This window comes from Seriola aureovittata, chromosome 23 (genome assembly GCF_021018895.1).
Source record: "Seriola aureovittata isolate HTS-2021-v1 ecotype China chromosome 23, ASM2101889v1, whole genome shotgun sequence".
Lineage (NCBI taxonomy): Eukaryota > Metazoa > Chordata > Actinopteri > Carangiformes > Carangidae > Seriola > Seriola aureovittata.
The window spans coordinates 369,044-380,532 of NC_079386.1; the positions used below are offsets into that span (position 1 = coordinate 369,044).

At 40.5% G+C, this 11,489-nt stretch overlaps 1 protein-coding gene across 1 annotated transcript in view; it reads right to left on the minus strand.

Moving 5' to 3' along the window:
• Nucleotides 1-3,065: 3,065 nt before the first annotated feature.
• The window catches only part of lrch4 (leucine-rich repeats and calponin homology (CH) domain containing 4), a 64,163-nt gene continuing 55,739 nt past the window's right edge, over nucleotides 3,066-11,489 (minus strand). Inside the window, exon 18 of the mRNA XM_056368734.1 lies at nucleotides 3,066-3,380. Within this exon, the coding sequence (XP_056224709.1) occupies nucleotides 3,231-3,380 (150 nt within the window). The 3' untranslated portion in view covers nucleotides 3,066-3,230. The remainder of the gene's footprint in view (nucleotides 3,381-11,489) is intronic.

Here is an 11,489-nt window from a genome sequence, read left to right on the forward strand (position 1 = left end):
TTCCTCCGCCTGTACACACTGTTGTGTTTTTTGGTTAGTTTTGGTTTTTAGTTAGCTTTGGTAGTCAGCCTTTGTTTTTCCTTTTACTGTGAATTAGTTAAATAAGAAAACGTATTAGCTCCTAGAGAGTCCTCCTTTTGTTATATTCTGTTTTTGATTTTGAACAGCACCCACCAGCCCCATTCCTTGGTTTATTTTATCCCCGTTAACCATTACCTCTACGAATTTATGTTACAATAAACAACTCTACACCTGTCAACAACTGGGTTTTGTGTTGCTTCCCTTTCCCCTGCGAGCCGGGTTGTAACAGATATATACACTGCTATTTCAGTCACTTATTTTCTTCTACTAAAGTTAGCATGCTAACCAGCTAACCCCAGCCAGTCTCGCCACTTTCCGATACCGAGTCACTGTAGCCTCTGCTCTGCCCAGAGTGCATATTATAGACTAGATGAGCTGCAGCTCTACAACCCACACAGTCCCAGGATCAAATATCTAATGCAGTTTTTGCAGTTAGAGAAAATTTTGTAAACTCTGGGATCCTGCTGTTGTTTGTGTTGTTGAGATGTTAACTGATAAATTGCTTAGTTTTTGTCTGTTTGTTTGTTTTAAGATTAGAAAAAAGTCAGAAATTAAATGCCCAGAAGAAATGAAATGAAATGTAACTGAATACAAAGGCATTATTTGCTAATGAACATGTAACATCATCATTAAACATTCCTTTAATAAGTGTAACTCACTCTCTCCAGTGGTAATGGTCTATCAGATGTCTGTGGAGGATGAACCTTCATAAACCTGATTCATAAATCTAGCAACACAAGAAAACTTTCCATGGTGAAATTTTCCAAAATATAAACAATACAGGCTTTAAAAATATGGAGGTGTTGTAAATCAATTTTCATCAGATTTTTTTCTGTCCATATCCTTTTGAACTCATTTAAGATTTTTATAAATCATCTCAAAAACCTTCAGAGATTAATCCAAAAACGACCTGCAAGGCTGATGCCAGAACAGGAAAATTAGTAAAATGTGTTTCTTTGTCATTTGAGTGAAGCCACCGGTAAAAGAGCTGGTTCTGTTTGTTAAAGGTTAAAATGGGAAAGCAGATCATGAGCCGGTTCCAGCAGTTCCACTATCAGTCAGCTGGTTCACAGCATGAATCCTAGAGTGTGTTAAAAAAAGCATTGAAAGTTTTTTTTACACTGCAACAGCCTTGTAACAGATGTTTACTCCTTTTGGTCGAATTAGTGTTTCGCGCCATTAATTAAACCTTTACTGTCAGTGTTGTTATAAGTGCCTAAAGAGGACACCCACAACTGAATCCATTCAGTGCTGCAGTGGTGACTGGAACAGGCGCTTAACAGTTCAGCTCATCACCCTGTCTAATTAAGGCATTTTGCTGCTTTGGCAGCACTGACAGTGACACAGGTTGACTCTTTCACAGCTGGTTCCTGCATTTCCAAAATAAACCTGAATCTCACTCCACACCACATCCATGTCCAAAGATGATCACCTGTCGCTCGATTGCCTCTTTGTTTGCTTTGCTGATAATGCCTGCTATTTTACATGCTGCCAAAAGTAGAATTGTGGCACCTTTTCATTGACGTTTCCTTATTTCGCTGTTTGTTGTGTCGTTTTCTTGTCAGTGTGCTCTTTTACTGTTGCCACTTGTATTAGTTGGAATGGCTCTAACCATTTGCAGTTTGCCTCCACCAACCCACCTTCCTCCTTATTTCATGTTGTTGATTTACCCTCATACAGAACCAGAGAGATCGTCTTTTTTATTCAACACATTATTCTTCCTCGTTAAAACCTGGCTCATACATTACCCACAATGCAACTTGACTCCTGCCAGAGATTGAGTTATGCTAAAGGCTTGGTAAACTCATAGGCGCACTATCAGGAGAGAGAAACCAGGCAAATGTTTGGGGCTCCCAAGGGGAAAAGGAACCCCCATTGGCCCCTAATACCCCTAATAGAGGCTGTTAAAGGACTGTGCGAACACAAAGAGACTGGATAAGCTGGTCAAAAAGGCTGGGTCTGTGAGTGACTCACTCAGGACTGTTGTGGAGAGATGCATGCAATGTAAGATGGAGGCCATCTTAGACAATACCAATCCTCTCCATTCTGGTAGGACAGAGAAGCAGCTACAGCTGCAGCAAACGTTTCATCTCACTGCGCTGCAGAACAGAGAGGTTCAGGAGATCCTTTGTTCCCACTGCCATTAGGCTATACAACACCTCAGCCAAAGGAAGTGGACTAATCTAATTATTATTGTTTATTTATTATCAGCTGTTTTTATTATTATTATTATTATTAGTAGTAGTAGTAGTAGTATTAGTATTAGTATTATTATCAACAATGAGCTAATGGACACATGGAATTTCCCCTAGGGGATAAATATCTAATATTGATAATATAATATAATATTGGGACATTTTGCATTGACAAATTATAACCCCCCTTAAACCTCCTAAACCTAAAGATTAAATACAGTGCACTTCTGCTGTCCCAAAACCCCCCTAAATGGAGCCCCTGTTGATGTGTGCTGTGCTCTGATGGTGTGTACCAATTGCCTGCATTTAAGGCATTCAGGGGACATCCGTAGATTGTAGCATCTGCCTATAGTCTGCATGGAGGGGCAGGATTCTTTGCCTGGAGTCCCAGAGTCTAGGACCGCCACTGCACACCCCTGTGGGTGTTTTTTTACTTTTCAAACTTGTAGCTTTTAGACTGACACTGACTCAAGTGACATCATTTGTAGACAGACCTAACACAGAGACCAAAACCTGAGGTTACTAACTACATCAGGACACCTGTGCTGCAACCAAAGAACCTGTGCAGAACTAGTTGGTGGACGGATTCAATATTGCGAGTCAAGAAATAGCTCATTCAGGTAACTCTCCCTAAAAACACAAATGGTCACTTTTACAATTCAGTTACAGATTAAACAAACTGTTTTCGCTCTTTATGCTAAACTAAGCTATCCATATCCTAACTCCAGCTCTGCACTAATACACAGACATACTAATACACTGGAAGACATTAAAAAGACACAAGAGGACTCTGGTGTCATTCACAGATTTATTTTAACCATAACCATGTATCTGATGTTTGGAAGAGTCAATGGAATTATTCAAATATGAAGCATTTTAAATACAAACTCTAGCCCTGAGATGGATCTCTTTGGTGTGATGCTGTCAAATCTTTGCAGATGTGGCTACGTAGAACTAGCATTGTGTTACGCCAGGAGCCCCAGACGTTTCCTGTTTGGGGGCCCTCTGGGAGCCGTCAGCCAGGTCAACCAACACCTGGACAGTCTGGGCGAGCCGGCTCAGCCCCTCATCCTCCATGATGAGCTGAGGAGAACACAGGGAATCCTGGGAAAGGGACAGAGAGAGGAGTGAGCAGATGCAGGTGATATACACCCACCTTTCAAGAGCTTTAATAATCATCTCCGACAAGATGATTTAGTGAAATTGTTCCAGAACAAGCTTTTGTTCGTACATTTGTGTTTGTGTACAAATTAAAGAAATGAGATACAGGCTGTTTGTTTGTTATTATCATCAATGTGTTAAGGATCCCAGATGTTGAGCCCCAGTTTGTTTTAATTAATGCATTTAAAACAGTGTGATCTTTTTTGATGGTGTCAGAAGCACTGGACTAGATTCAGTCTGGTTAATTTGGTTAATCTGGTTAAATTAATTTCAAATCTAGCCTTTAACCACCATCAGCGCTCAGAGGACGGTCGTCTTAATTTCCTTTGTTTTTATTGTCATATTGTTTCACTGACATAACATCACATGTAATTGTAATGCTTTTGGGTAAATTACAAAGTGTCTGCATGCATCAAGTGGTTTAGTAGAAAAAAATCACATCATAGTTTTTGGTAGTTTGATGAAATACAACTGAAGTCAGGACTCAGTCATTAGAGGTGTGGCTAGAGCCAGGCTAGCCCTGTGTCCATTCTTTTTGCTAAGCTAGGCTAACCACGTCCTGACTCAGTCTCTCTACTTAAAGTGACAATGCAGACATAGACTGAAAATAAAGATGGATGTAGCCTCCATGACATCACCCACAGGTTTCTGAAGAGAGGTTTTGAGGCTCAGAGTGAGCTACTCCACTGTCACCATCTTAGCTGTGTCTGAGTCCACCCATAACTCCCAGCTAATCCAAAAATGGACAAAGAGTTGGGGTGTGTGTGGAGCCGAGACACTGTTGGTTTGTGGCAAGCATGCTCATCCTAAACCCTAAAAATTCACTCCCTGTGCGGTTGTCATGAAGGAGGAAATTAGCTATAGAGACCAAAACTGTTTTTGTGCCAGGCTGTAAACATGTTTATTTCTGCTGTAAAGTTGGACATTTTAACATGGGAGTCTATGGGGATTGATCTCTTTTGCGGCCAGATTCTAGTGTTGATTAGAGGAACTGCGGCCCTGTAGGATGCTGCTTGTAAGCCTGAAAACTGTAGCATCACAGTAGCACAAGTGGAAAGGAGTCATACAGTTCGCTAACATTAGTCACAATGACCAGGCAAGACCAAATAACACTGTAGCAGCAAAACATCTGACTGAACTGAGGTTAATTTCTTGTGAATTCAACTTTTAATTTGTAAGAGGGAGAATGCTTTATTTGTTCTTCTCATTCGCACCTGGAAAGAAAGCTAATTTCCCCGCATTTACTTTATACCTGGCACATGCAGGGTTCACTGACCTGTTGAATGACATGTGTCTCTATTTTGCATTATTAGAATTCTCCAGCAGTCAGTTTAGTTGTCATGTACAATGAATATGAGTAAGGTGTACATTTGCTCTAGGTCGATTAAATAGAAATAGAATTGGGTATTTCAAGACTGTTAAAGCCACTATATATCAGATTCGACTAAATATTGATACTTTCAATTCTATGTCTTGTTTTTCCAGTTTCTCTCTTCTATGCTGGACTCATTTCAGAGTAGAACTGCCTGAGCAAACAATGTCCCACAGTTCATCCCACACTTTGCTTCTCATTTCGTGCGCACATGAACCACAGCACATTGCACCACTCCGACACATTTAAGCAACAATGGAGCGCCTTCGGTGGTTCACCTGCTCGAGCATATGCTGTTCAATTTCATTCCTTACCTGGTAGGATCCAGCCCCTGCTGTTTTCTGGATGTGATCCCCTCTCTCCCTTTCCTGTCTCTCTCACAAAAATACCAAAAGTACCTTGAGAAAATAGTATTGTCATTCATGCAGCACTTTTTTTTACAAAGTGTTGAATAAAAGAAACCACTTTTTGCTGCACACATGCTTCAGTTGGGAGTCAAACCCAGGCCTCACAGGTAGCAGGTATTATTTCTACCATCCTTAAAATGTTTGTTAACCTTTGACAAATCCTTTAGTGCTCATTCAAATGTATTAAGATTTTGCATTTTGATGATGCATATGCCTCATAAATCATGACACTGCTCTCCCCTACATGATGATACATAAGCCACTTTTAATAATAAAAAGCACCAATATCTGTGATTCTGGCTCTGTATTACATCGTATCAGATCGAAAAGAAATGTTGTGGTATCGACCCCTAGTGGAACATTTGCACATGGGGAAGCACCATCATTGAAACAGCTGATTCCCCGCAAAAAAAACCCCCACAAAAACAGTAAAGATTTTTGTCGACTGTGTGATTGCAAGTGTGAAGGCTGCAGCTCGGAGGTTGTTGTTGTTTCCCCTTAGCAAAGGGAATTTTGAAAATGGTAATAGGCATCAGAAGCAGGAAGCAAGGAGAACACTGCCTGAAATAGGCGGCCAGTGGCAGGAGTATACCTTCAGTCTACATCCAGTGAGTCAGACTGCATTTAGATACAACTCCAGGTAGCATCTCACCCTGAAGGAGAGGAGGCTCCAGGTTTAACAGTTACATCCAGATCTTATGATTACTGATAAAGTGAGCGACAGTCTGTCTGTGAAATGTAATGGAGGTGTTGTTGATGTGTGAATATAAAGGGCAGCCAGGTGGTGAAGGGGTTAACACATTTATAAGACTTGCTCAGTGGCATTCTGTAGCAGAGCATGTTATCTGAGAAACATCCACACACCCTGTCAGATGCCTCCAGGCCTGAAGTGAAAGCCATTAAATCAGATTCACTTCCACTTTCCTTTGGAACAAGCAACGAGACAGATCAAAATAAAAACCTCACTAATGTTATAAAACAGAAAGGTTGTGATGTTTAATGGAAACGCTCAGCTGAACCTTCAAACACATGTTAGCTAATCCAGGCTAACATGTGACTCACTGGGTTGAATTAAATTTGATGAACCAGGTTAAATAATTCCCAACTAAAAATTAAATCTATCAAAAATCTATGATAAAGTTAACAGGTTTCCAGGTCTTCAGAAAATTGAGTTCAGTAATTGTTCTTAAGTCATTTCATGCCTGAGCAGACGAAGCCCCACAAGGCTTCTTCCTGATTGGGTCAGAAAAACAGTTGAAGCTTTGATGAGAGAAAACATAGCGACATCTAGTGATTCGAAGAAATTAGAGCAGTCATTAAGGAGAGTGCAGTTATCACAGAACTTGTCCAAGGGACGACCTGATAGTCAAGTGGGTCTGTCCTACCACATCCATCAAAAGCTCAACTGCTTCCTCCATGTTCATTTTATCTTGTGGGTTATGGATGTGTTCACAATCCTCTCCACCCACCCTAGTGGTTAAGTTAAGTTTGAGTCATGTGACGACGGAAGTTTTATACAACAGGTTCAAACCAATGTGCTTCATGCAAGTGAGACGAGCTTCAGAGTCCGGCTGCAACAGGATCATCGCTAGTAAGTAATAACTAGAATCATCTCCTCGTGGCATAGAAATAAATGTTCATTATGTAAAAAAAATGGACATTAGGAATGGAAATGAATATATCAGTTGAGAAATAACATTGTCCAGTGAAGATATACAGAAACATAAGATTGGACAGAGTTTTAAAAGTGAGCTAAACCTGTGTCTGCTCCTATATTTAACCTTCATGTGGTCATCTGATACTCCTGTAGGTTTGACCACTCGGCACTTACCGTCATCTGATTGGCTGTTTATTCATGTTAAACAAGCACATAATAACTTAGAAACTGAGGTTGTTATAAAGTGGCGAAATCATTACAACACACTGTTCATCTTTAGCATTTAGCTTTGAGCTGAACAGCAACATGCTCCCTACGCTAACATGCTAATGTTACCTTGTTCATCATCATAGTTTTGCATGCTAACACTTGTTACTGTAATTAGCACTTAAAGTTATAATATTAAAATGTCTGTGTTTTTTTTTTTGTTGTTGTTACATTTTCCCAGATATTCTGAAACCTAGAGGAAAACGTAATTTTAATATGATGACGCTCTGTGTCATTTGGCCGACTGTCAATGACATCATATCCCCTATGCATGGCTAGGTGTTGTAGTTTCCTGCCAGAAGCTCAACATTGACTTTTATCTAGTTTTAAGCCACATACACTTTCTACACCACCATATATTTGAACCAGGTGAAGGATTGTAGTCATTGGACGTCTGGATCTGAAATTATCAGAGAAAAAAGCTGAGTAATGTTAGACAGCTCAGCTCCCAGCTGCTGGAGATTTCCTATTCTGTGTCCACTGGAGAGCATCTGCAAATCACAGATTTTTAAAAAAAAAGTGAGACTGCTTTATTCTTTTACTTGTTTTAATCCCCTGGTCTCCCTGAGCAGGAGCTCATTGGGAATTATTCGGCTGCAGGTAAAAACTTCGGAACATCTGGTTCATATTTTATTAAAGAATCAAAGGTAAGCAGTCTCCGTTTCCAGCTACTACTTGACGTTATGTGTCCGCTGACAAGCGTTGGTAAATTACTGTTTTTTTTTTAAAGTTATTTTTAGGGCATTTTTGCCTTAATTTGGATCTGTATTTGTTTGTAATGGAGAGGTGGACACCTTTGTGGATCATTCAGCTGCTGGTAAAAACCTGCTCAACGTCTGGTTCATAAATTATCAGAGAAACAATCAAAACTGCTTTATTCAGTGTTTTTAATGGTTTGATTTCCTGAACCACTGACACTGAAGGAATCCAAACCAGAAGGAGCTTTCGGTAATGGTGGTGAAGACAACAACTCCCATGATCCCATGCTACTTCATGACATCACCCAATGTTGTCTTTTCTTATGGTTTTGATTGAGAGAAACCTAGATTAAGAAGTTACAGACTGTGTGTTTAACACAAATTACAGCAGGGCCTGATGGGAATGTCATTAGTTTTGCAGATATAACTCAAATAGAGGTTTTGACCTGCTGGTGGTGCTATGAAAAGTCAGAGGATCAGAGTGGATTGCCTGGGCAACATGGATCTGTACCACATGTCATGACAGTCCATCCAGTATAGCTTTAAAGATATTTCACTACATGTCAATCTCATGGTGGCACTAGAGGAGAGGTCAGGAACCTCTGCACACAGTTTTAGCTAGCCACAGCGCTAGCATGGCTCCCTGCATGCCTATGTGGTAAAGGGGCTCTATGACAGATAAACTAGTTGACCTAATAAAAAATGGTGATGTGGCAGTCTAATCGGAAAAGATCAATGCACTGAGAGCAAGAGATATGAAGGGTCCCAACAGCAAAGTTAAACTGACATGACCACTGTGATGCTGTATGACCTGGATGATGCATCATCATAGCTTAAATTTAGACAAAGAATATATTTAAAGAGACAACCTATCATATTACACATGATCTCAATCAGCCAATCATTTCGTTGCTGTTCAACTTTAAATCTGTTCTCCTATCAACTGTAATTTCAGGCAGATTGCTGCGACCGTCCTCTTCCCCTTTCATCTCCTGGCTGCATGTCCAGCTTCTAGCTTGAGCTCATCAGAATCCATTCATCATCACATTCAGATCTTCTGAGTCCTCATCATTTCATCCTCACAACCACCACCAGTGTCTAGATTTCCTGCACTACACACAGCATCTTCCCCCTCTCTAATATGATGGCATCACAATGGGGTCTAATTACCAAAGACTCCCTCACCTCTCACTTTTCCTGTTTTGCACATGGCAATAAACGTTTTTGCTTGTTCAAATATTTCCGAGTCTCTCCAGATTGAACTAAGATTTTCAACAGAATGTGAAATAAAGAACAGTTTTGATGTTATGTATTGCAGAGATCTACTGAAGTTAGCATGCTAACCACCACTGCATCCTCCCTGTCTCTCTGACTGGGAAGACTGGAATGTGACAGACTGCGGGTCCTGGTTTCTTACGATAGGAGTGGACACCATTGGCGTCGCCAGTTTAGTATAGTATAGCCCCAGATATAATTATTAACATAAATCTGAGCAGGTCTCTGTCAGGTCCGTGTGTGTGTATGTGTGGGTGTCACAGGGTCTGTAACCCAGTGGTCAGCGCTGAGTGAGTGAGTGAGTGACATAACACGTATTGCGGTCAGGTGTCAGCGACTCAAATTACAGCGTGAATAGTTCCAAAGGAGAAATGGCGTAGGCATGGCAAAGAACATAAGGGAAAAAAACAAATACATCTTTTTGGATTTTTCAAAAAGAGGAGTAAGGGTAAGCATTAAGCCTGTGTAATAACTTATCAGTGATGGTTAAATTTGCCTGTTTATTTATGATATGAATCATATTCGGCACTGCAGTCAGTCACGATGAGGATTTGATTGCAGGTACTGTTAAGCTAGCAGGCCACACTAATGTGATCCAACAGCATTCTTTTATTGTCCTTTAGCTGAGTTCTTGTGGTTGATCAGATGTCCGTTAAGCAAACTAAAAAAGCAACAATTGACTCATCTTATTGTAGGTTTGGAACAGTGAAGCCGCGCCTCCTAATGAAGGCAGGTGCTCTACTCTATCCGCAAGCAAGTAAAATCATAAAAACCCTCTGAATTTTCAACCAATTTTCAATCAGTTTGCTTTGTTACAAAATGCCATGATATGTATTTGTAATACAGAATACTTGGTAATATATCAAGTAGTTATAAGGTGTTTAAAACCAATACACACGGTATTAATTGTATCTGAAAATCTGTTTGTTTGTGTGTGTGTGTGTGTGTGTGTGTGTGTGTGTGTGTGACAGAAAGAAGTTCAAATTTAATATAAACTAGTGTTAAAATAAATGCACTTAACTGTTTCCCCAGAAGCAGATGATGGAAATAGAAAGAGAGAGAGTGCAGCACATGATGGAGAGCGAGAACAGAAAGAGAGAGAGAAAGACTGTAGCAAAAGATGAACAGTTTTTGAGGTACACATTTCAATTTTTCAGTGATTAAGAAATGTGCTTTGAATGTAAATAAGGTGCCAGAGTGTATAAAAAAGTATCAGACTAGAGTATGTTTTTTCAAAGGTTTTGCAGGGGAGGATCCCCGCGGATCACTCTACACATGGCTGGGCTAAGCCCCCAATCTCCTCAAACCCTATAAACGCCCCTGGTGGACACCCCAACTTTCTGGTAAAATGCTATTTGTTTGCCTTTAGACTTGAGAATTTAATGATTTTTTAAAAATCATCACCTAAAGCTCCACTACGATCAGCTAACATTGTGTGTTAATGTATTTCATCACTCCTCTGTGACTGATGTCTGCCGAAGTAGTTCTGAATCTTTTTAATTTCAGTCAGTCAGAAGGGCCCCTGGATCATCCTCAGTGACCACTGAAACCCCCGGAGGAACTCACTCACTCACAAACACTGACATTCCCCAGAACATTTCGAAGTAATTATTAAATCACCATAATCAGTGCTGCTTACTCTGTGCTGATTACTTGATTAAGTGGTGAGCCTGAAAGCCTGAAAAAACACATGAGATGGAGATAATCCAGAGCCTGACAACACACAGTGTGATGCTGCAGAGAGCAAAGAGGAGACGGTAGAGTTCACTGAGTCACAGACAGGCTCCGCCCTCCACTTTACACAGTGAGCGGCTCCAACACAACCAGCTGGAGTCTATGACAGTGAAGCTGCTGTTTGGAGAACACACAGGAGCTGCTGAGGAAGTTAAAGCACAGAGGGCAGTGGATTCACATGTCTGCTCACAAGTTCACCGCACACACCAAATCACGACAACCATCAAGAACCAAGCTGGTTTGCATTAGTCAATTTTCTAACATTTTGCAGCTTCCTGACCCTGTTTGTGGTTCTCAGTCCCAAACTACTCCGGTTAACCAGTTATATATTAGTCAAACCGACCAATTAGGCCTGGTTCTTGTCATGGTTTTCAGATCATCTGGCCCATTCTTGTGGGCATGATATCTCATTAACGCCTTAACAGAACTTCAAATTTGGCACAAACATTCACTTGACTCAAAGATGAACTGATTAGATTTTGGTGGTCAAAGGTCAAGGTCACAGTGACCTCACGTTCTTGCGAATGCAATATATTGGGAACACTATTGGGAACTAACATAACTCTACAAACACTAATTATGACACAATTGAACTCAAATGTCTATGAGGATAAAATGAAGTGATAACATTTTACATCCAAA